Genomic DNA, 24,680 nt, shown 5'->3' with positions numbered 1-24,680 from the left:
TGTGCACAACTCTTACATCTAGCAGCCTTGCCAGGCGTGCCAGCAGACATGACCAACCCAAGTGATGCCCAGATATTAGGAAACCGGGGCACTTACCTGTAAAATTATCCAAATGGTTCCTAAAGGCCCACTGCACCATGTGGTGCTTTTCAAACCTCTGAGGACAAGGCATTTGGTGAGGAGAGATGGAGGAGTGAGATGAGGTGGGCAAAGGAGAAAGGGAATCCTAGTAAAGGCAGGGTTGAGGGGCGGCTTCTCTCTGCCCATAGTCTTACAGGGAGGAAGTAGGATGTGCTGACGTCATCGTGGGTAAAGCTAATGCTGTCAGAGGAACACGTTATTACTGCAGAATAGTTGCCCAATTTGATCATCCTAACAACAGTTGCCGTTATTAGAAGCCCAACACTGTATGAAACACTCTGCACACAGTGTTTCGTCTAATCCTCATAAGAGCCCCATGAGGAAGGCATAGATTTCCTTAATTTACAAATAAAGAAACTGAGGCATAGCAAAGTTAAGTATCTTTATTTGTAAAGATGGAATATTTGGGACATATTTATACTAAAAAATTACTTGTTTATCTGAAATCCAAATTTAACTGGACGTTTTATAGTTTTTTCCCTGCTAAATCTTGTACTCCCATTAGTTTGTCACTCAAGAAATACTAGTTTGGCGCTTACCGCATGGGAATTATAGTCCTGTGCCACGTGGCCGGCTGGACTTGATGGGATGGGGCCCAAGGTTGTCTGGTTCCAAGCTGCCTTTGTGCAGGCAGAGAGGAAGATACCAAGAAGGCACCCGAGACCCTGCTTTCTAGAAGAGAAGTTAGAACAAGCACAAATAATGAATGCAGGATCTGATAAAGAAGGCTGCTGAAGGCCGCCAAAGGCCTGCGGCCCACAGACATGATCTGTTTGGCCCGGACATGTTTCTTTATAAAATGGAATTGAATGCCTGCAGGTGGGACATGCCCTCTCCAGCTCCCCAGAGCCCCCAGCCCCCAGCCCCTGTCACTCAGTCCCCTGGCCTGCCTGACCCCTGTAGGCATTAGAGTTCTCACCCCTGTTTTATTCTATAGAGAATGACAAGTGTCAGCAAGTGGTGCCAAGTGAGGGAACAGTATGAAGGTGAGAAAGGTAGTTTCCAGCTGGGGGGGACTCCAAGAAGACTTCAAGGGGGAAGGAGCATTTCGATGAATCTCTTTACCATTGTATTTCCCTGAGTGCTGCTAGCAATATGCACTGTGTAGATGAAATTCATTCATTCATCCAACTCGTATTCATTGAACATCAACTATATCCCACGCACTGTTGTCAGTGCCAGAGGTATAGTATTGAACAAGACAGACAGAATCCCTGCCACTATATTGATTTTACTTTCTAGTGAGGAAAACATAATAAATAAGTTGTCCGGTAGTGAAAATAAAGGAGGAAAAATAAAGGAGGAAGAGGGGGGATAGAGAATGATGAGGAAAACCTTTCTGTGTAGATTGGTTAGGAAAGGTCCCATGGAGGTCGGGATATAAAGACGGAAAGCAAAATGAAGGAGAAAATCATGCGAAAAATATGGTAAAGGGCTTTCCTGGCAGAAGGCACAGCTAGTGCAAAAGCCCTGGAGCAGGAGTGGGACTAATGTGTACAAGGAGCTGTAAGGAAGTCATGTGGCAGGGTCACAGGGAGTGGCAGGAAGTAGGATGGACAGCGAGATCAGAAAGGGCAAGAAAGTTGGCGGTTCAGGTCATGCAGGGCCTTTCAGGCTGTGGGAAGGACAGTGAGATAATAGTGCCTATATCACAGGGCGATTGTGAATATTAAATTCTCCATGCAAAGTGCTAACATAGTTAATTCTGCATGTGTGGCTACTCTCGCTATTCAGTGTTCAATAAATATTTTTATGAAATGAACAAAATAAATGTGTAAGCTATAGATTTAACAGCCCGTTGTCAAGGAGACTTTGTCTCCACACGGTATATGAGTTTGTTTTGAAATATGAGCTCTGCCTTCACATGACATGAGATTTATGCACCCAAACCCCTGACACGGGCCAGCTCCTGTAACCATTCCTTCCATCATCACCTCTACTTTCCCTACTCCCCCCTCACCGGAAAAAATAAAAACAAAACTCCTTTACAAGCCTTCCCGTATTGTAATGTTTCCTCTGGTTGCCCTCCACAGATAAAACTGTGAAGCTGTGGAAAGTCAGCGAGCGTGATAAAAGGCCAGAAGGCTACAATCTGAAAGATGAGGAGGGCCGGCTTCGAGATCCTGCCACCATCACAACCTTGCGGGTGAGTCCAGCATCTTTCTGCTCTCTTGGCCACCAGGGTCAGGGGAAGGGCTCCTCAGTTTGGCCACATGCTGGCTGCTCCCGTGAGATGCAACTGCAATGTGTGAGGGAGGAAGACCCAGAGAGACTCAGCTTACCTGAGTCTCTAGTGGCAGGAGGAGGAGCAGGATAGGCACCAAGTTCCAGTAACTGCAAATCCATGCATTTCCTTTCAACCCCAAAGACTTACCCACATGGCCACTGCCTCGCGTTACTATATGCTTAGCCTCTACCTGTTCACTTTATCTGAATTGTCTTGAGCATCCTCTGTACTCAAGGTCCAGGGTATAGGACTACCCAGATGGAAAGTCGGAGGCTTGCAATTCAGAATATGAACTTCTGTATCTAATAGGCCTGGGTTCAAATTCAGCCACTTACTAGACACTCACACTGTCATTTAACCTTTTTGAGCTTTAGTCATGCAAGTTATTTTAGTTTCTCCATCTGCTAAACAGTGAACCTAATACTTACTGCCCGTGGATTTATGAAGATAAAATGCAGTGAGAGTGGAAAGTCCTTACTCTGTGGCTGGGACTCAATAAAAGATATGTACTATTAGTCTGAGTAGCTTCCTTCCTGCCCTCCAGAAATGCACAATCTGGTAGGGAAAGAGAATTTGTAGGACTAATATACAAATGATTATGACACTAAATAGAGGAAGATAAATGCAGTGAGCATCAGAGAGAGTTGCAGTTTGATCAAAGGAGGGAGAAATTACATTGGTTCTGGGAAACCAGGAAAGGTCTCATAGGGAAGCAGTGTTAAAAATGGATTTCTAAAAGTGGGCTTTTAACAGAAGGCTCTCTAGATATAGGTTAAAGTGGTTCAAGACTGGGTGATGAGCGTAGTTTTGGATGTGTTCAGTGCAGGCAGTAAAGCAGACACATGGGACCAGCCTTAGTCCCAAGGGGCTTTTTAAGCCATATAAAATATGTGCTTTCAGACACAGCTGCTTCACTGGAGACCACATGTGAAGGGAGTCTGTGAAGTACATATAGGGAGAAGAGGTTGTCACTTTCGGTTCAGAAGCAGATATGGGAACCGAACGATCATCGTGTGCCTGATTAGCTCGCTCGTCATTAATTCTTTTCGTTCATTTGTTCATCTCTTTATTGAGTAGATGCTTTTCGAGCACAGACTTTGCTGGCCACGGTGCTAGGCTGTCACGTGTTTACCCGGTGCTAACGGGTACCTGGTCTTCCCTTGAGCTCTTCTGAGCCAACAAGCATGGGCTGCTCTGTTTCCTCTCGTCAGCCTGTGCCTTCAGCCTGGAGAACAGCCATACAGGTCCGCCTCATCTTACTGGGTCGATGCTCCAAATGCTCAGAGACCAGAGGGCAGAGCAGGGAGGAGCAGGAACATTAGTCTCTCCTGGGTTTGGATTCTGGCTTTGTTGCTTTCTTTTTGGTGACCGTGGACATGTTATATAAACACCTCGCGCCTCCAGTGTGGCATCTGCACAACAGAGATGATGATAGTCATACTTCTTGGGACTGTCCTGAGGGCTCAGTGCTATCCTGTGTGTGAGCAAGAGCTTAACCTGTGTGGGGTGTCACAGAAAGCATTCAATAATGTCGGTTCCCTGCTGCTGTTTTAGTATTACTGTCACCATCATTGTCATCATCGTCATCGTCGCCGTCGCTATTATTACCCCCTACTCTTAGTAGGTCTGTGTATATGAGAAAATTCACGTTCATTTTTCTTCTCATGTCCTTTTTATACTGTGTATTCACTCTACAAACTCTACCAATGTCTACTAAGAGGCAAATACTACTCTGGCAATACAAAAAAATAATAAGACAGTGTTCCAGCCCTTAGGGCTTTGCAGTCCTGTGGGAAACAGTTGGATTAGGTGCCACTGGGAAGTTTGCAACATGGACTTCTGCCTAGATGTTACCCTGCCCTTCTTTGCTGTGCAGATGGTGTTTCTCAGATGCCATCTTTAGGCCCCACTATGCATTCCTGTCCTCTTTCATGTATCTGTGGTTAGCCCTTGGAGACACCATCCCCATGATGAAGAGGAAGGAAAGCCTATATGTGTGTTTCTAGTCGAGTGGAGATTGTCCCCAAGGTAAGACAGTAATGCTTGGAAGTTGGCTTGTACGTTATCAGTCAGGAGAGGAGGCTCCGAGATGGGCTGAGTTAGAAAATCCCTGTTCTGGCTCTTGGTTTTTTATTAACCAACTGGATGACCCCAGGCCAGAGAATCACACTTCCTCTCGCCAAGCTTAGTGTCTGTAGAGGACTCGACAAAGCCAGTGCTACTACGACCCTGATGCTAGTTACAAATGCAGATTCCCAGGACCCATCCTGTCGACTCTCTTCAGCGAGCTGGGTGGTCCAGTGGAATCTGCATGTTTAATACGAGACTCGATGGTTGAGACAAGGGCATCTGTGGCCAGTGGACTCTGTCATCTCTAATCCTCCTCGAGCTATCACTTTTTATGAGCCTCTGGTACTCTCCAGTCATTCAACAGTTATCCGTACCAACTTGGGAGTCACATTTGCTATAATGTTATAAATACTCATATGTGATTTCCCCTCCTCTACCATCTAGGCTTTCAAATATCCTGCATTTCAGTGTAAACATCCACCCTCCAGCTTTCTTTCCACGTGAGCACCAAAAAGGCCAGCCTCCTTTCCTTTTTGATTCCAGTGGTAGCGGAAGAAAAAACCAGGCAACCTGAAGACCATAGATTCAGAACAATGACTCCAAACAGAGAGTGAGCTGACGTGATATTAATCAGACTATAATTTACTAACATGCTCTGCTCTTGAAATTTGCATTGCCAGCAATTGTGGCTTTTTTTTTTTCTTCCCTGTGCTATGATTACCTCTCACTCCCTTTCAGAGTTTCCAGTTCTACGTGGATCTTGAGAGTTAGAACGTTTAATAATACCGGACAGCTAATTAATCCTCACTGAGTAATGAACCAGTTCTGTTTCAGTGCTAGGAGGCTCAGCTTTTCAAAGCAAGAATGTGGCTATTTTTTTTCCTTTTTTTCATGGACAATAGCCTTTCAAATCCAATCACTCATTACCCAGAGAGACTATGAGAGGCACTTCTATGAAAACAATATTTCCTGCTCAGTATCGTAATATTTAAAGCAATAATCATGATGATAATTTAACAATAGCACCTCATAGCTGTAAAGTGCCATTTATATCTCAAAGTGTTTTCTTACCTCATCCCTTGATTCATCTTTAGAACAGCCAGTGAGGGGGGCAAGACAGGTATCTGGCGGGTAAAAATGCCAGTATTAGTATTTATTGAATATTTACTATATTCCATACACCTTGCTGCATACTCTATCTGCATTAGCTACCTTAGGACGTATAGTTCACTGCTGAAAATGCCCATTGAACAGATGAGGCTCAGAGAGGTTAAGTAACACGCCCAAGATCATGCAGGCTAAGAACCAAACCTCGATCTACTTTACTCTGAGACCTGAGCCCTTAGGCGTGATGCAGGCTCAGAGAGAGAACGTGACTTGCCCAGTGTCTGTCATCTGGTTATTCTAGAGCTGGGACTAAAAATCAAGAGCTATGGCTCTGAAACTTGGACACATATATTTGGGCATGTGGAATGGTTTTCTTCATTAGCGCCATTATTTTTCCAGGTCAGAACGTCTGTCTCCTCCCTCTTTTTCTCGTTCCCTCCCTCTCACCCACGTGTTCACACACATTGACTTTCCAGATCCTGACCTCAGCATGGAGAAACGGAGACCTAGAGGTCTCATGTAGCTCCACTTAGCAAGGTTCTCCATGCCCTTCTTTCCCAACCTTCCACTTCCCAAGGGTGAAAAGGCTTCTAGGCAATGGAGTTCTCCCAGGTAGATTCTGTTATTCTCTTTGGATCATCCTAAGCTTTGCTCCCTCTTTTCACTTACGTCTCTGCTCACGTGCCACCTTCTTAGAGAAGCTTTCCTAGAATACCCTAGAGAAAATAGCATGCTAACATCTTCCCGTTCATTCTTGGTATCCTTACCCTGCCACTTTTTTCTCAGCTTTAATCTTTGCCTGATACATCGTTCGTCCCCTGCCTGCCCCCTCAACCTCCACTGAGATGCAAGCTCCACGAAAGCAGGAACCATGCTGTCTTCTCTCCCCGTAGCTCCAGCACCAAGAACAACACATGGCACATAGTAGGCATTTAATAAATATCTGTCAGATGAATAGATCTCACAGAAGTGGAAAAAAGAGTTTTAGGGCAGGCAAGGTATTTGCCCAAGATCTCATGGCCAGAAAATGGCAGGGCAGGGATTCAAACCCCATCCATCTGACCCCAGATCTGATGCTTTTCATTTTGACTCCCTACAGCCTCGGCTTTCTAAGAAACTATTAATCCATGATCGCAGAGCAGGGAACTTTGATTACTTGTCTCTCAGAAGCCTTTGGCAAAGCTTTCTTACTGCATGAGCTTGGTTCGAGGAAAGTGGGATGCAAGGGGCGAGGGCTGAAAAGGCCGCTTTGCCACAGGGTAGGCACACGATGGGTACACTGTTTTCTAGAGAAAAGATGAAATTTCATCATGTTTTTACACACGTGCCTTCTGCTGGTGACTGTTTCTGTCTTCCTCTCAACTCAGGACACACATATTCTTGTGACTTTCCCGAAGTGACATTTTCCAACTTAGAATGACCCTGACGTTTGCAAATCCCAGTGGTGGCATTCAGACACCACCCTAACCACAGTCCAAGACACCGTAGTAAATCGGTGTGAGCATTTACCAGCTCCGAATTCCAAAAAAAAAAAAAACTTTTTAAGGATTATTGCTAACCTGTCATGGGGTTAGGCAGGTTGACTAAACAGACTAGCTGTTTTCCCAAAGTGATACTTTTCGTGAAACAACTTGTTTAACTACCTGATCCTTTTTCTAGAGAACTGGTTAAACAGACCACGAGTTTAAGTTTACTAATAACAGCAACTACATTTATTTGGCTCTCCCTAGTGACAAGTTCTAGGCTGAGCAGTTTTTGTACATTTTACAATTCTTTCTTCATCACAATCTTGTGACTTCAGCATCATGCCCGTTTTACAGATGTGTAAACAGAGGCTCAGATTGGTCAGCACTGGCTTAAGGCCCCACAGATGATGAGTGGCAAAGCCATGGACAGAGCCCAGGTCTATCTGAGCTCCTACCCATCACCATTACACAAGACTGTTAGATGTGTGGTCCCTGATCTAGACAACAATGAAGATGATAACATCTGACATGTAGAAATTTTTGATGTATCTCTTGTCCTATTTATTGAGTGCCTTCTATGTGCCAGGTACGGTGATAAGCTCTACAATGTAGGTCTAACAAAGATAAGTAAAAAACACACTCCCTGTCCTCAAGGGGGTAAGGAGGGGACAAATTGCAAATGGCCGCAACATGGAATTAATTTAAGCAGTGACTCTCGAACTACAGTGTCCTCATAATCATGTGGGATGCTTTTTAGAACACAGCTATTGGCCACATCACTTGGAACTGCAGTTTAGAAGGTCGGCATTGAACCCAGTGATGTCTTTGACAAGACCCCTCCTGGAAAACTTCCAGGTGATTCTGATGCAGGTGGTCCCTGGGCCACGCTTTGAGAAGCACTGAATAGGGAATGCGTCCTGAGAGAAGCAAAGAAGGTTGCCATGGGGTTCAGAGGAAGAAATGCAGGTCAGGTGGAAGTTTGTGAGAAGCACCTCGGATGGATGCTCTTTCATGCTGCAGGTCTCATTTGATGCTCTGGAGGATTCGGGAAGGCAAATAGGATGTGAATTGCCATCTCTCTCTTTCTGGTGGGATGGATGTGTTTGTCCTCATTTAAAAAAGGGGAAACTGAGGCTCTGAGAGGCAGAACTGAGAATCAAATGTTTTCTGTCCAGAAAACATGTGGTTTATGCTTTCTTGCTGCCTCTGTGGTGGCTGTGTGGTGAAGCTCACAGGACAACGGGTCACCCAAGGCTGTGTGGTGAAGCTCACTGCATGACAACGGGTCACCCAAGGCCAGTTTCAGTGCAAATTACTGGTGGAATCGGGACCGGCCATGACTGCCCTAGGTTTTAATTTGGGGTTTATGCTTTCATAACCAAGGCCTCTTAGGACACAGATACAGCTCACCCCTACCATTTTTAATTTTTCTAGAATGCATTTTGTGATTTATTGCTGCTCTGGGGGCTAAATATCCAATTCTTTTACAGTTTCATCTTTCCTCATATTTGTCGCAAATAACAATGAAGTGTTTAGCTACTGCAGTGAAAAATCAATCAAGCCTGTTCCATATTCACAGGCTTGCAATAGCACCCGGATGGCCCCCTGGATTAGATTAACTCTGTGAATGTGTCACTCTGGTGTGGGTAATTTCTCAACCTTCGCTCCCTCCCTCCCGCTCTTGCCTCTGCGGGTGGATAGTGAGATCTCCCATTGATTGACTGCCCCAAAAGGGAATGCTGGCATGTGATGCGTGTAACTCAGCGGGACGCGCGTACTCTGTGTTTATGAAAATAAATAATAATTTCTGTTATCGTTATTGATTGCCATCATTATCTGATTGTATCTGTCTGTGTCATGGGGTTTCAGTTATGGAATCAGAAAGCACTCCACAGGAATCGCAGGCACTCCCCTCACCGACAAGCCTCAGTGTTGTGACATGCTTCGCTTCTTGGGGATGAGGGTTGTGGATGTCCCCGTCCTGTTCTTTGACTAATGTTCAGCGAGATAGTGTTAGTCGTATTCAGTGTCAGGCAAAGGAAGTCATTCCATTGGAATAGTGGTAAGAGCAGCAAACATTTATTGAGCATTTGCTGTGTTCCAGGGACACTTGGCATGTCTTGGCTAATTTAATCTTCAAGACAAACCTATAAAGTAGGGACTGAAATAAAGCTCCATTTAGAAGAGTAGACCTAAAGCCAGAGAGGTTAAGCAATCTGCCTGAGGTCAGGCGGCTAGTAAGTAGTAGTGCTTGGACTTGAACTCATTTCTTTATGATACTAAAATCCATACTACTATCCCACCTCTTGTATTAAAAACGGAATGTCTGGTATAGTCATCTGACTATTCCTTGTAAACCAAAATATGAAAAAGCAAGGACTAGAGCACAACCTATGACAGAGATGGTCCTTGGGCCCGGGTGGGTTTTCCATTTTGTGTTCGAGGAAGATGGAACAGAAAGCGTGCGAGGAACTAGGTCATGGCGTAGCAAACCTAGATGATGCTCAGACTCCAGAAACGTCTTAAACCATCCCTGGCAGACTCCCTGACTCAGAATCTCTAGGAGCACAGCCAGGGGACCTACCATAGTTCTCAGCTATCTCCCAGGAAGTTCTGAACTCCAACTGGGTTTGGGGGCCATTGCAAAGTGAACTCAAGTTCCACTACAGAGTGAGGGTTCTCTGATTCGCTTTTGTAAGTTCTTCCTTTGTCCTCGTCCCTCCTCCTCCTTCGCAATTCCACAGAGAATAGTCGGGAAGCAATAATAATATCAAAACGCAGTTACCTTTACACTTGGTGACCGAGTCAATTTAGAGTGAGCTTCTTTCTGCGAGCCAATCAGTTTAGGTTGTGTGTGAGTGGTTCTGCCCTTTGTAACTCAAACTTTTTCCCTTACTGCTCGTCAAATTGGGAGTGAGGAGGGGGCAGCCCACCTGATAGACAATGTGCTCTGACAGCAATAATACTGTAGAGATTAACTAAATGCGTACTGTGTGCCAGGCTTTCTCTTAGGCACATTACAAGCACCATCTCATTACAGCCTGGCAGTAGCCCTGTAAGGTAGGTACTGTTTTTATGCCCACTTTACAAATGAAAACATTTGGTTCGGAAAGCTGAAGTGACTCACCCAAAGGCTACAGCTACTAAGAGGCAGAGTTACATTTTTAACCAGATTTGGTCTTGACTCCAGAGCCTGTGATCATAACACTAGGCTACAGTCTTCACGAAGGGGCCAGACCTCTGAGTACGTCTTATCCATCATCTGTAAAATGAAAATCATCATACATTCTTCCCACAAAGGCCTGGCTAACAAAATAGAGTAACGTGCTGTCAGTATCCAGCATGATGTCTTGTGATCAGTAGATGCTCGATATGTGTTATTACCTTTCTCCTCTTCCTTTCTGTCTTGTCTTTCTCCTGGACGCCAGGAATTTTAGGAAAGTCTGATGAATAGACTGAAAAGATTCAAAGCAGTATTATGTTTGAGGACCAGCAATCTATTATGCTTTATTTTGAATGTGTGTTTGTACTGGTTCTCCATAGCTGTCTTGGTATTCAGAGTGTATTCACTGACAGTAAAATATGTTCTTTCATCTCAAAGCAACCTTTTGTTATGCTGAATTTACCATGTAGTAATTAGATCCAACACAGATGTAATTGTAAGCAGAATCCTACACCTGGTTTAAGATCAAGTTCTCTTGGTCCCTTTCTCCCTTTCTCCCTTTGTTCCAACTCCTTTGCAAGGCATTCATGTCTTCTTGAATGTGATAGGAACGAGTAAATGACTCCTCATATGAGTATTCGATGACAGTGGGAAGCTGAGAATTCCACGAGTTACCAGAAAAAGAAAAGAATAATATTAGAGAAGAAAATCTCGATGTTTCCATGGCCTCTGTTACAAATTCCCTAATCGCAAGGTAAAATGGAATCCTAAACCAGGAACCATTCTCTTTTTCTAACCATAGTCATTAAATGGTCTGAATTCAGAGATGCGGGAGGGTTGACCAAACCAGGGCGGGCTGCTGACCTTTTTCAGGCTTTGCAAGAGAGGATCTTGTCACTATGTTAAACCTAATTCACACTGACCCAGATGGGTTTTCCTCAAAAGAGGAGATGTTAGTATGATTGTCCCTGTCTTTTTCTTTCAAAGACTCTCTGAATATTTTTAAAGTGGAAAATCCAGACATAATTGGATGATTCGATGGAGAAAACTACCTCCATTTTCTGAATCTTTCAGATGAAATTACCTGAATTATGAGTGTAATGGGAAAGACGTCTCCAAACCAGTCATTGGCTGTGAAATGTGAGCTCATTGTTTGAGAGATTTGAGTTCTAGCCATAGAAACTGCACGTGAGCTTATATGTGTGTGCACGCACGCACGAGGCATGCGGTTCCGAAGCAGCACATCCCTCAAGAAACCTTAGAATGTTAACAAAGCCTAGAACTGATTTGTATTTCTTTTTCAATTAGATTTACTTCACTGGAGATCAAACATATGCGCCTAGGTCCCTTTTCCTACCAGGTTATATAAATAACTAATTTGAAGTCACAAAGGAATCCTAGGGCCCCTGCTCATTATACATGAGATTTTGGTAGGAAATAATTAACGTAAATGGATTCAGAATCAAGTTCAGTAGAAGACACAATCACTTTGATCCTAGTATGTTGTAAACCAGTCTTTGATGATACATCGATATAAACATTTTAAATAGTCATCAGAGAAAAAGATTTTTAGATATTTCCCTAGAAGTTAGTGTATGGGGAAATACTCTTTTTTTCTTTTTCCCTTTTTTTAATGCATAAAAATAAAAATAAGAATCTAGTTGAAGGAAAACATTTTACAATCATTCCTTAGAATGATTGAGCCTGAAAGGAAGGAATTTTCTAACTAGGAGGTTTCAGATTTGTATTTTTTTGAGTGGACGAGAGTGAGGCATACTCTTGTAACTTGTCATCGTGATCAGATGGTCAGCTGGGCTTGTGTTCTTTAGTAGAAAAATATTAAAGGTGGTGGCAAAAACAGACACACACACGTTCACAAATGTGTCTTGCTTAAGAAAGTATAGGAAACCCTAGCTTATGTACATTTAAACAAATTTATTCGAGGTTTCTTGGGACCTTTAATTTACGAATATATGCTATCAAACTCCAAGAAAGACATACAGCATGCAATATTTTCCACTGAACTTGTTTGACCATGAAAAACCCTTTTCTCATAGGATTACCATTCTTTATAGCATTCTACTTAAAATGTGGTCCTTGGCTCAGGCCGTTCTACAAGATAAGGAGTTTATACCAGAATATCAACCGTCCACATCACTAAGCCACTGTAGAGTTCGGCTGACGCTTTTATTTTCCCTTGCTTTACTTTCTCAATGAATGATGCAATGCACTGAATCTGGCTTGAGCTCCTTATCTTGTCATGGACCATTATTAACAAATAGTTCATACATCTATTACTTTCAGTAGTATAGTCATAGAAGTCACTTAGGGAAATGCTGGCTAAAAGAACTGGGTTGGAAAATAGGGGTAATATTTTCACTCAGCTCTGACTGCCTTCCGGTCACAGGATCACATGATGGTGAAAGACACATCATAGAGCCTCTCTCTTGACATTCGATTCATTAACATTAACTGAGAACTTCCCAGTGCCTGACACTGTTCCAGGCACTTTGTGGACTTCCTCATTGAATTCTCACCATAACCCCATGAGTTTAGAACTGTTACCACCATTTCACAGATGAGGCAACCGCTCCGTATGGAGGAAGCAATTTATGCATGGTTGCTCACTAGTAAGTGGTAGAACGAGGGTCCATGCCTGGCTGTCTGACTGCGGACCACCCCCACTCTCTTAACCACCATGTTATCTGGCTTCTCAACAGTGATGGTATTCAACTGTCTGAGCCAGTGGAGGCTTGATCCTACTGTCAGAGACTTCTTGAAGCAGAAACTTCCCATTAGCCAATCAGAAAACCATCACTGTTTACAAATGTTTCCTTCTGTATAACCTATCATTATCTAATCTGCATTTGTATAAAAAGAAGTTTGCGCATATACAGTCATGAATAGACGTGTGGTCCCTGCCCTCACTGGGCTTACAATCCAGTGAGAAACTAGCCAGTTATGAGCTTTTATTTGCAAATAGTAACAGCACCCGACTTCCCATTCCCACGCCTTACCTTACAGTCAATTCTGCTGTGTGTTTAAACACTGCCTGAGCACTTTCTCAATGTTCTCTTCTCTGTTTCATGATCCCAAGTCGTCTAATTATTTTCAGCAATTCAGAGTTCTGCAACTTTGAATGGCATAAGGACATTGTCTTTTTAATGCCAAAACATCCAAACATAAAGTGAAAACTTTATCCAATTATCCTGCTATTTTAATACCAAACATGCAGATGTTTAGAAACTTCTGAAAGCTTTATTTATGTATTTATTTTCAAATAATTTGCTCTACAAAGTCAAAGAGCGTCTGAGAAAAGTATTCTGTGGGAGAAACATAAAATTATCAATGCAGGCAAGAGAGCAGGAGTTCAGGACTTGTAAGCTTAGATGTCGAGGTAGAAGTGAGAGACCAAGGCCACGTCATTCCTTTCCAAAGCAAAGTCCTCTGTGTAGATGAACTTACAGATGACTGCCATGCTGGGCTTCTGATTAAATGTGCCTTTGCCCCCACTTGATGGTCAAATCAATTAAGAACATAGGCACCACCTAGGTCTCATTTCTATTTTTTCACTAATTCTACAAGTGTTTGTTGAGTACTCACTGTAAGCCGGGCACTGTGAAAGGCCCTGGAGTTATAGCGGTGAACACAAATGGCATGATTCCTGCCCTCATGGAGCTTACAGGCTCTTTTGGTCAGAAAGGGCATGAATCAAAGGCCCCTACTATAAAACTTGGCACCGGGATGGAGGCTGCAGAGGAAGGTGGGTGAGGCAGAGGAGAACAGGTGATGAGGGACTCTGATACACTCAGGGAAAGCAGAGAATTTTCTGAGCCAATAATTGAGCTGAAGCGGGAGGCAGGTAAGGAGAAAAGCAAGAGGAGCATTTCAGGCAGAAGAATTGCCGTGGACCAAGGCCATGAGGCGGGGAGTCACACAGGAGAACAAGGGATGGATCAAAGGCCAGAGTGGCTGGAACGCTGGGCACAAGGAGATATGTGGGACCAGCAAGATGCGGGTGACAATGGCAGGCAAGTTATACCTAGACCACGTTGGGTATCATAGGCCAGCCTAGGGAATCCGCTCTTTCTCTCCAGAGCAATACAAGCCCTTTCTTCTTTGCACTGGTCATTTTTTTTTTTGAAACGGCCTCCTCTTTGCTCGAATGTTCTGTACCCCAGACAGGATATACACCAAGACAGAAAAGCTGCTGGTCCAACCTACAATGTTCCTGGTGGATACGAAGAGTTTAAATTTAGGAAGCAAATGGCATTTTTCAGTGTGGCCAGGTTGCCCTCCAGCCCCTTGACTGCCACTGTTTTTATACATGTCAGGGCATGGCCTCCACAGAGCTTCTTCAATATCAAGTCGTCCTCCCTCCAAGGTGAATCCTCCCATGAGTGATTGAATTGTTTGGAGGGTCATAGAACCTGACAGCTCCCTATTACACAAAGGAAAAGATAAGCTTCCGATTAGTCCCGGGGCTGGAGGAAGCCAAGATAGAGTGCACCTGTCAGTACTGCTTACGACGTATAAATCATTACCTCAATTTTCCATGCAAAAAGTGGGAGAGAGAGAGAGAGAGTGAGCGAGCGAGCGAGCGAGCGAGCGAAGTGACTGAGGTTGGTTAGCAGTGCAGAACCATATTAAAGATCTCACGCTTGGCTCCAAAGCAGGATATGCTCTGCTATCCATGCAGAGAGAACAGAGCCCCATGCCCAGAGGATCGACAGAGACAAATGCCCACTGGCTCCAGGAAAGGGCAATTTGTTTCTCTGGCATTTGCTAATGGCTTTTATCGCTAATCTAACAATAGCAGCCACCAAAGCTTTCCCAGACTCCAAAGGGGAGATGTTTGGTATTAAGCTCACTCTGTGTGGTCCTAGATCTCCCTATTGTACAATCACCATAGTAATCATTATTGTTGCCATATTCCTTTCTCTCATTTATTGGGCAAAAACCTCTGAGCTAGCTAGAGCCCAACTGTGGCCAATCTGCTATATCACAGTCCAGGATATCGGGGTGTTTCTAGGGCCAAAAAATAACATAAAAGTGAAAAAAGATTGAATGAAGGCAGGCAAGGCAAAAGATATTAATAAAGGTTTAGAAGCTTAAATTGATTGGACAATGCCCAAATTTTCATCGCATTTTCTATTTAATGAAATACCAAGTAGCCAGCAGACTGTGAGAACCTGGGAGGTTCTATGTGAGTATACCCAAACTACTAACGTGTGCAGCAAACCTCAGGAAACACTGTCTTGTGCTTCTTCTAGGCTACTCTAGGCAGAGTGAACAAAACTGTGGGTGAATTGGTTCATTCTCCAGGATAGAGCTAAACCCAGTTCCCAGAGCTTTGGAAGGGGACTTTGATCAGTGGTATCTGCATTAAAAAGGAACTGTGTGTTTGTCCAGCCCAGATATTCCTCCTGCCAGGGATGGAGGAAATTTTCTTCTTTTCCACCGTCATATATTTTAATGAGAAGCTTATCTGTGAAATAACATGGCCCAAAATGTGTCGGCTGCCAGTTAAAATTCTCTAAAAGAGAAATGCAGTATATTTTATGTGAACAGACCCAAAATATGAGTCAAGACAGTACACAGAGAGATGTGGGTGCTGAAGGAATGAGTCACATGAATACTTTAAAATAAAACAAAATCTCCTGTTTGTTCAAAAAAGTGTGAGCAAAATGTTCTTATTGCCAGAAGAAATGGGAGGCTGACTTATTTCCACTTATCTTCTGCTAGGGGAGCAAAGCACACAGTTGGAACCATTCTGGGAGGAGGGAGGGTCTAGCATAGTGGTTAAAAGGCTTTAGAAAAACAGCTCTGTATTCAAATCCCAGCTCTGTCTTTGTATGACTTTGGGCTCTTTAAGCTCTTAAAGTATCAGTTTTATCGTCAATAAAGTACCTATATTATAGGACTTGTTATCGGAAAAAAATGCTAGCATAGTATCTGGCTTTTACTACTATTCAAAATTAGGTAGCTAGCTCTAAGCTGGAAATCAGGAATCTTCTGAGTGGAGAGATAACTGGTAGACCCCGGCTGCTGCTTTTAATGGAAGCATACAGTTCTGTGAGGATAGGTAAGAAGGAAGGGACTTCTAACTTGTACCTAAGATACATTAACACTAAGACTTTTTAGTGAACATTCACATCTCTGGCCTAACGGAAATTCTCATTAAGGGCACTTGATAAAACTCCGTACATAAAAATAAGGAAATAATGGAAAATAAATCATCATTTTGAGTCTCTATGGATAAACCGAAGTAAGAACATACCCACCCTTCAAGAGCTATTTTTGAAAGCCCAGTGAACTTTGCAGTTCTCACTGAGCTAAGAAAAGTTATGTGCTTTAGTACAAGCACCTCCTTCGTAGGGAAGAGGCTGTGGCCCAGTCTCATGGAAGTGGCCTCTGGGATGATGGCTTTAACAAATGCCTGGAAAGTTGTCAACTTTGACTAAGGATTCTGGTTGTGAATCTTCCTTCAGACTCTGCCTCCGCCTCCGACCATTCATCATCAAAAATGCAGAATTCTCTGCCTAAATCAAAGGATCCACTCTCAGATGTTAGGCCTTCTGTCTTTATTCTCTATTCCAGTGAAGAAACACCGTCCAAGTAGATCACTTTCCTTAAAAGAAAACAAAACAAAATAAAGTTCTCTTCATCTTTTTCCTTTGTCTCGACCACCAAGAAAAAAGTTCTGTTTTTGTCTTCCAGCACAAGCTCATTAACCTGGTTGACATTTGTAAATACAACAGCAGACACTACAATTGACTTTCCAGAAATTTTCCCCTTAATTGGACTGCTTTTTATAGAAATCATCCTGCCAGCATCTGTGGTGAGATAGACTCTGGAAAAACAATGTGCCGGGCCAAATTATCAGGTGGAATGAGTTTGCTCTCTATTTCTGTTTGATAACAACACTGTGTCTTTGCATAATTCTCACTGATTATCAGAAAGGAAAAAGCCATAACTCAGGCAAATGAGCTTTATTGGCATTGGTCTCTTCTGGGGAAGAAGACAAATGTATGAGCTGAAGCATTTGCGAGTGCCATAGATGTCGAGAGATTGACATCCCAAACAGTCTGTAAAGTTAGGTTGCCTAATTCTGCCACCTTAAACAATGAAAATGCCTCCCTATATTTGGTATCACAACTCAAGAGCTGGGTTTGTCTCATTTTCTGTAATTCAAGAACAAAAAAAATTTACATACCTATAAATATATCTTGAATAAAATGTCATTTTAAATGAAAGAATTCTCATGAAGGAAAAATAAATAGTTGGGGAGAGTCTGGAGTCAGAGTCCTTCAAAGATTTGGAAGTTAACAAAGAAGTGTTAAGTGAATGGTCCAAACTGAACAGCTGCTTATAGCGCTTTATAAAAAGAGAGGTTTGTCTGCCATCTTTATTTGTTTACCTGCTGAAACATAATGTGGTTTCCATTTTTCTCAGCTGTCTTTATTTAGCTCAGTTTCTGCTAGTGGTTTCCCCTGTCGAGATAGATAATGCAACTTTCGTCTGTAATGTTTGGACAAACTCTGCTTGCCTTTTCTGTGTCTTTCGAGGCACCCCTTCCCCCCACCCCAGCAGTATCTTTGATGAAAAGTTATTCCTTTGCCTCCAGTGCTAGTCTCTCCTCCTTTCACTGGGAGAATCCATAGAAACCCATTCCCTGGGCAAATCTAGATCTTCTGTATCATTATGAGATTTCGAAATATTTAGCCCCAGTTTCTTATACCCCAAACAGCTATATATATCTGCCAGCATCGAGGGCAAACTACATGGTTGGATCCTATTTCGGCATCAAAACCAGCGCTTAAAAACAAAACAGAACAAAGCAATAACAACAAAATAGTGCATTGCCTTTTGAGGACTTGATGACAAGAATCTTACTTCATAATCTTCTTCCCCTGGGAAATTTACATCTCTTGCTTTGTTGGACGTCTCCCATTGTGAAAACTGCAGCAAGTAATTTTCCTCCTCTATGTCTTTCTTCTTGGCACATTCGTACTTGTCGATCAATAAATGACCCCCTGCCAAGCTCCAGCAGCTTGGCTTCCTTCTTCACCACTTACATTCTCCTTTTGTGTTTAAAAAAAGAGCTCATTATTTTTCTCTTAACCTCCAGTGAAATTTTCTCTTTATTCTCTCCCTTTGTTTTGCTTATCATTTAACTTAATTCTGAGTCCAGCAGTCCCCATCTGCACCTGCCTCCATGCTCCGCATTTCCCCCTTTAATAACCAGAAGTTAATGAGACTACCATTGGAGTCATGTGATCCTTTTCTGATCACACCAGGATAAGGAAGTGGAATTTAAATAGCAATAGCAGATGATACAATGGAAGAAAAGCCATAGTAGGGATCTCAGCCAGGAAGGTAAACTGAGGATGTAGCGTTGTGCTCACTGGGATGGATAGGGCCTCCTATAAGAGCAATGCTTTGATTTTCTCATCTGAGAAAGGAGGTGTTACCCATCACTTATCCCCCCTGCTTCATATGGTGGTTGTGAGAGTTAGATGAGATAGATCATGCTATGTGCTTGATGGGGTATCACAGGTGCAAGCCCTCCATACCCATTAGGTACTATTATGATTATAGGAAACAAGTGTAAAAGACACAGTCCCACACTTTTCTGGATTTGGAAGCTGCAGCTACACATGAATGAGAAAGAATTGCAGTCAATGACCAGACAGATCTCCATTTATGCAAATATCTCATCAAACCATTTAGCAATTTCCAACTGTGAAAAGGTACATGAAATAGCATTGAGCAACCCCTAAAGACAGAAACTGTCTTATTTGTTGTCCTATTCCCAAGACCCAGCGTTGTGTCTGACACAAAGTAGATTTTCTATAAATGTTTGAAATTGACATATTAATTCCCTAACCCGTCCCAGGTACTGTGCTGGTCACCTTTAAATATCACTGTGTTCCCCAAAGTCTGGACTCTGTTTCTGTTGGTAAAAGACACAGCTTTAAGTAACATTGAATCACATAACTGAAGAAGCTATTCTCTTCTCATTTCTGTTTAAAATCATTCTGATTTTATCAAGCTCGAAGTCTGACTTTGATGTTAATAATTTTTAACCCTCCTAATAACACTTATAAACCTTGATTTTTTTTTTTAAACTAGGAACCTGGCCATAAGCTCTAAGTCCAGGTGACCATATCTGGCTAAAATCTAAGAATACTTTTTTTCATTGTATTTTTTTTTTATAAAACTATTTGCGGGGGGTGGTGATTCATGGCAAACTGGTTTTTCATGGATTGTCATGAGGTAAAGTTCCTTATCAAAATTAATTTCGCTAACTAGAATACAGATTTATTTAAAGAAAATATTAAGTAAATAATAGTCCAAGTAAAACAGATAAGGTAAAAAATTTGAAAGGGGTACTGAAAGAATTGAAGTTTTTCAAGCATTTGTTAATCTTTCCCTCAATTATCTGGGGAGCTTTATAAGAATCAAGATAACCAAGCCTTACCCTAGAACAACTGAGTCTGAATCTCAAAGTAGTTTTGGGCAATCTGTATTTTCTATTTCTCTTTAAGAACTCTCAGGTGGTTGGTTCTGGGATGGGGGAAGTTTAGGAATTTCTGAATAAGAAAATCTTCAATTTTCTTTATGTAAAAAAATTTTTTTCATTCAGTCAACAAATATTTGTTGAGTATGTCCTATGTTTAATGCCCTATTTACTGGGGATAAAATGGAAAGCAATAAAGAAGCAGACCCTGCCACCATAAAGCTTATTTTAGTAGAAACTCATAGATATTGTGTTCCCTGACTTTTTGTCTCCTTAAGATTGTTGTTGATTCTATACTAAATCACGGTCTGAAAGTACATAAAATTGTCATTACTTTGTGGACACTGGTTATGTTTCTGACACTGAGTTTACTGTAGAAAGAAGTCTAAAGCCAGGGTTTTTGTGTTTTTTTGGTTTTTTACCTCTTGCATTTGACTCATGTTTAAAGACCTGTATATCTCATAAATTTTCTTTATACTTGAAATAATGTCACCAGGCTTTTCTTTGGTATTAGCAATTCTATATCAGTTTTTCTTGAAATAATATACTCTTCAAGTCTTCTCAATATCGGATTCAAGTCTTTGTTTCAGGTAATCTTTAAAACATATTTTAATTTTTTTCCCCATTCACTTCTTTTGGTCTCTTCATGTCCAACAATTATACATACATTGGATCTTCTTTGTTTTCTGTATATCTAATTTGCTCTTCTTTGATTTTTATACCTGAGTGCTTTTACATTTTGTTTTATGTCATTTCCTCAAGCTTATAAATCATGTCAATATCTATGTTTTCCAGATTTTTTCTATGTTTTACTATTGTTGCCTTGAAGCAGCTTATATCCCTGTAATTGTTTTTATTTTCTTTTTCATTTTCTTTCTGGGTTTGCTAGTTTGTTTTTTACCTATATTCATCACTGCCGTACAAAAAAAAAAAAGCCTCCCAATTATTCCTACATACACTTGCTCCCCTGCTATACACACAGTCTGATAACCACATAGCACTTAGAATGATCTATTATAAATGTAAATCAGATCATTCACTCCTCTATTAAGAGCCTCAGATGGTTTCCTTTATCACTTAGAATGGCTTCCAAAGTCCTTATGACCTACAGGGCCCTATATTGGCTCTTGCCTATGTATTTTTTGACTCCGTTTTGTCTTTCAATTTGTGAGCTGCTTTTGGAAAAAGCAGCTAGCATCTAGTAAGTGCCCAACAAATATTGCTCGGAAATAGTTTATTAACTCTTTTAAATTTTATAATATTATACTACAAGTAAAGCTTGACTAAGGAAGATAGAAGACCTCAGTACATGCAAATGAAGAGCTTAGAAAGTATCAAGATTTTAGTTTCCCTGACATAGTAGAAAAAGTATGGTCCATGAATTCAAACTGTGTTAAACCATACCTTGGAGATCCTAACAGAATGACTTCATGCCTTACCATGTCATTCAACTTCACTGAGCCTCAGTTCTTTAAATATCTTAAAATACTGATAAAACAGTATCAACCACGTGGGGTTTTTTGTGAAGTTTGGAAGAGATAATGCCATATGGGAAATAGTAGGTATTTGAAAAAATGACAGTAAAGTGTCAGTTTTGCACAGGCTAGGTTCTAAAGTCATCCCATAAAGCAAGAGTCAGGTTTGTTCAAAAATATCCTTGGAAAATCCCTTAAGTCATCTATAAAATATAATATACATAGTTTTTATAAACGTATAATATGTATGTATAATTATGTACAAGATAAAGAATAACGTACAATGTAAAGCTATGCAAAAATGTGAAAGACCATTTATGATAGACTTCTTTAAGCATTAGTAGCTCATTCAACATGCTAAGAGATGAGATCTCTATACTCTGTCTCAGGAAAGAGCAGATTCACAACCCCCATCTCAGACTTACTCCGGGGTGTCTAACCATTGAAGAAAATGCAGTTGCAACAGTCAACATTCTTTCTTTTTTCTGTTTTATGCTAAGCATGTATAGTTGAATCCATATGTTAGTGCAGATGTGATGCAAGTCAGTATATAATTATCGCCCCTAGAGTCAAAATAAGTTCTCAGTAGAATGTGAAATAGGTGAAAGTCAGGTAGAGTAATTTGATGTTCCACTATAGTGATTTTAAATGAACTGTGTATTTGTCCCCTTTCCCTCCTGTATGATTAGTTTTCCCTTTTAATTGTTAGCCCCAGAGCGATATGGTTTTTGAAAAGATCCTCTGCTTTGGCCATTTGAGTAAATAATTCCTGTCCCTCCCTTCAGGAGGAAAAAGAAATGGGATTTATGGTCCTGTGAGTCAGCCTCAGAAGCTAAGGGCTCCATCCTGCTCCCCATCATTGTACAGGCTCCTATTTCACACAACTAGGGGACAAAGAAATAGTGAGAAATAAGTAAGGAAATGATCGGCAACCTTGAAAACTAGATGGGAACAGATAAGATATAGAGTTCTAAAAGAACAAAGGATAGTGCTAGTGGGTGTGGAGAGAAATCCAGCCATTCATGTGTAGAATGTGGACAAAGCGAATGTGCAGAAAAAGATCCCAGGGTCTTAGTGAATAACAACATAAAAGTGTTAGTTAAAACTAGACCAGGTATAAGTTATCCAAAATAGTATGTTGTTCCAGAAAAAGTAATTACCAAATTTTCTTCAGTTCAGGATAAACTCTTATTCTAATACAGGTTAACAGTCTAGTCTTAAAAAAAAAAGTATGTGATTGCTGTAGAAAGGTCTTATAGAATTTGTATGATTGACAGAGAAGGAGAAGATTATAAGTGTTAAAGAAACGGGTTCACAGTCTGAAGAAGATGCAAAGGCAATTTAACAACATTCCAAACAATATGAAATTTCTATCCAGGGAATAGTGACTGATTTGGTTTTACCATCCTGGAAAGAGATTTACAAGTCTAAATAATATCACTAAGAACTCAAGTTAGGAAACGTTTCCATGAAGGCTGTCGAAATAGTGCCAGGGTGAAGAAGGAAGCTAAAGAATTCATCTTTTTCTTTAGGACTCTTCAAAATATCAGATTCTTCTCCACTGGATGGAGTGTGTACATGGCATGAGGAATGAGGACAGTTCTCTTAATTGGAGCAATCAGGATCAGAATCAGGGAAGACTTAGGGAAGGGGATTACTTGGAAGTGGGTGAACAGAGGAGCATTGTGGAAAAAGGTGCAGAGGTGATTATGAATGCAGTGAGTTCAAGGGCAGGGACAAGACTTATTAGGAGGGTCTGACTCTTCCTTCTTCCTCCTTAGTTTTCCTCCCTGCTCGTGTTTTCTTTACTCCTTTCTAATAGTGCTGAGTGTGTGGTTTGGAAGTGTTTACAGAGTCAGAGTTAGTATGACTCGTTGGAGATCACAGGCAGACTGCTAAACCGACCAAGTTAACTATTATTGGTAAAGAGAGCAGAAAGGGCCAGACCTGCAGAGGAAAGCAGTTTAAGAGACCAGCTGGCCCCTGAGAGAGGCAGAGGGACAGAAAAAGTACAGTTCCCCAGGTCCCTAACAGCGTGCCGAGTCTCTGTTCCCTTTCACACGCTCCATTTCCTGTCCCGATATCTGTAAGATTTTTCTATCCTATAATAATCCTTTTATTTTTTTTGTTTTTGGGGGTTTTATTTTTTTTTCAAGTAAGTTTGAGAAAGTTCCTTTCTTGACATCTAAACAATCCAGACTTGAATATTAGCTCCCCTCCCTCCCCACCTCACTTTTTTCTCTCTTGCCCCATTTCTATTTTTCTGGAGGCATACGTTCCTTTTTCTTTTTAAGGTCTTATGTGCTGCTGCTTTTCTCAGATACCCTCTACTCTTCCTTGCCCCATTCTTTCACCTCTGTTCTCTGCCTGGTCCTACTCTCACTCCTTGGAAATGGCAAACCTTCTCTCTTCCCCCGCTGACTTCATGTAACAATTTTATTTGCCAGGATTATTACAGTTCAAATTCAGCCCTGCCATTGGAGAGACAGAAGGTTTAAGGTTCCTCCCACCCTCCAGCCAAACTTTGGAACACTATCGTTGTCTTCTCCATGTTCCTAACACATTCATCCATCCTCTGACCTGTCTTCTTCATTATGCAGAAAAGTCCACTTATCCAGAATCGATAATTCATTCGATTCCCACCACATCTTCTGCATTCACGCACATTCTGTTTCCCACCCCTGTGTTTCACTTTTAAGAGAAAGGGATAAATCCTGAGGAGGAGAATTTAGGAAATCACATTCAGGTTCAAATCAGTCAGTAGCATAGAAAAGATTTGACTTGACATAAATTTATTAGAAAAAAGACCTGAGAATTGTAGTTGATGATGTGATATGGACTGTTACAGAAGTAGGAAACGCATGTCTTGTATAGAAGAATACAGTTCTCTGTGCATTGAGCTGGTGCCTCGTGTTCAGTAAAGCTGAGCATTAGTGGACGTGAAGCATCCCTGACTGCAAGGTAGGAAGATTGTAAGCCAGGTTTGGGTATCGTTTATTAAATGGGGAGACCTATCCTGGAATATCTGAAGGGCTTTGCATAGAGGAAGGGGGTGGACTGGCTCTCTGTCAACCCAGAGAATTAACACGTGGGCAGTTCAGGAAAGCAGATCTAAGCTCACAGGGATGAGGAAGTTGTGTTCGTTAGAGCTGCTCAAACTTCCCCAGGAAGAGTCAACGCAGACTGAAGAAACTTAAGAATCCTACCCAGGCGGGACATTAGACAAGAGGACTTCCCTTCTTTTTCTTTTATATTGCAAAACTAATGCATGGTTATAGCCTCAAGTCACATCATAGTGTATCGAGGCCTCACAATCAAGGTAACTCATGTTACTAGTTTGGCGCATGTCTTTCCATACCTTTCGCAATGTCTACACAAACATATGTTAGCATTCATGAATGGAGATGATTTCGTTTTGTTTTTACAAAATTGAAGTCATACCATACACATTACTCTGCTCAGTCATATAAATATCCATCCAGGTCAATTTATCTTCCTCGAAATAGCT

At 41.6% G+C, this 24,680-nt stretch overlaps 1 protein-coding gene across 1 annotated transcript in view; it reads left to right on the top strand.

The window, feature by feature from the left end:
• PPP2R2B (protein phosphatase 2 regulatory subunit Bbeta) overlaps positions 1-24,680 on the top strand; it is a 411,123-nt gene that overhangs the window by 317,167 nt on the left and 69,276 nt on the right. The window contains exon 5 of the mRNA XM_023534916.1: positions 2,175-2,287. Coding sequence (XP_023390684.1) covers positions 2,175-2,287 — 113 coding nt within the window. The remainder of the gene's footprint in view (positions 1-2,174; positions 2,288-24,680) is intronic.

This window comes from Pteropus vampyrus, unplaced genomic scaffold (genome assembly GCF_000151845.1).
Source record: "Pteropus vampyrus isolate Shadow unplaced genomic scaffold, Pvam_2.0 Scaffold134, whole genome shotgun sequence".
NCBI classification, from domain to species: Eukaryota; Metazoa; Chordata; class Mammalia; order Chiroptera; family Pteropodidae; genus Pteropus; species Pteropus vampyrus.
This window is presented reverse-complemented; position numbering and strand designations above follow the sequence as displayed.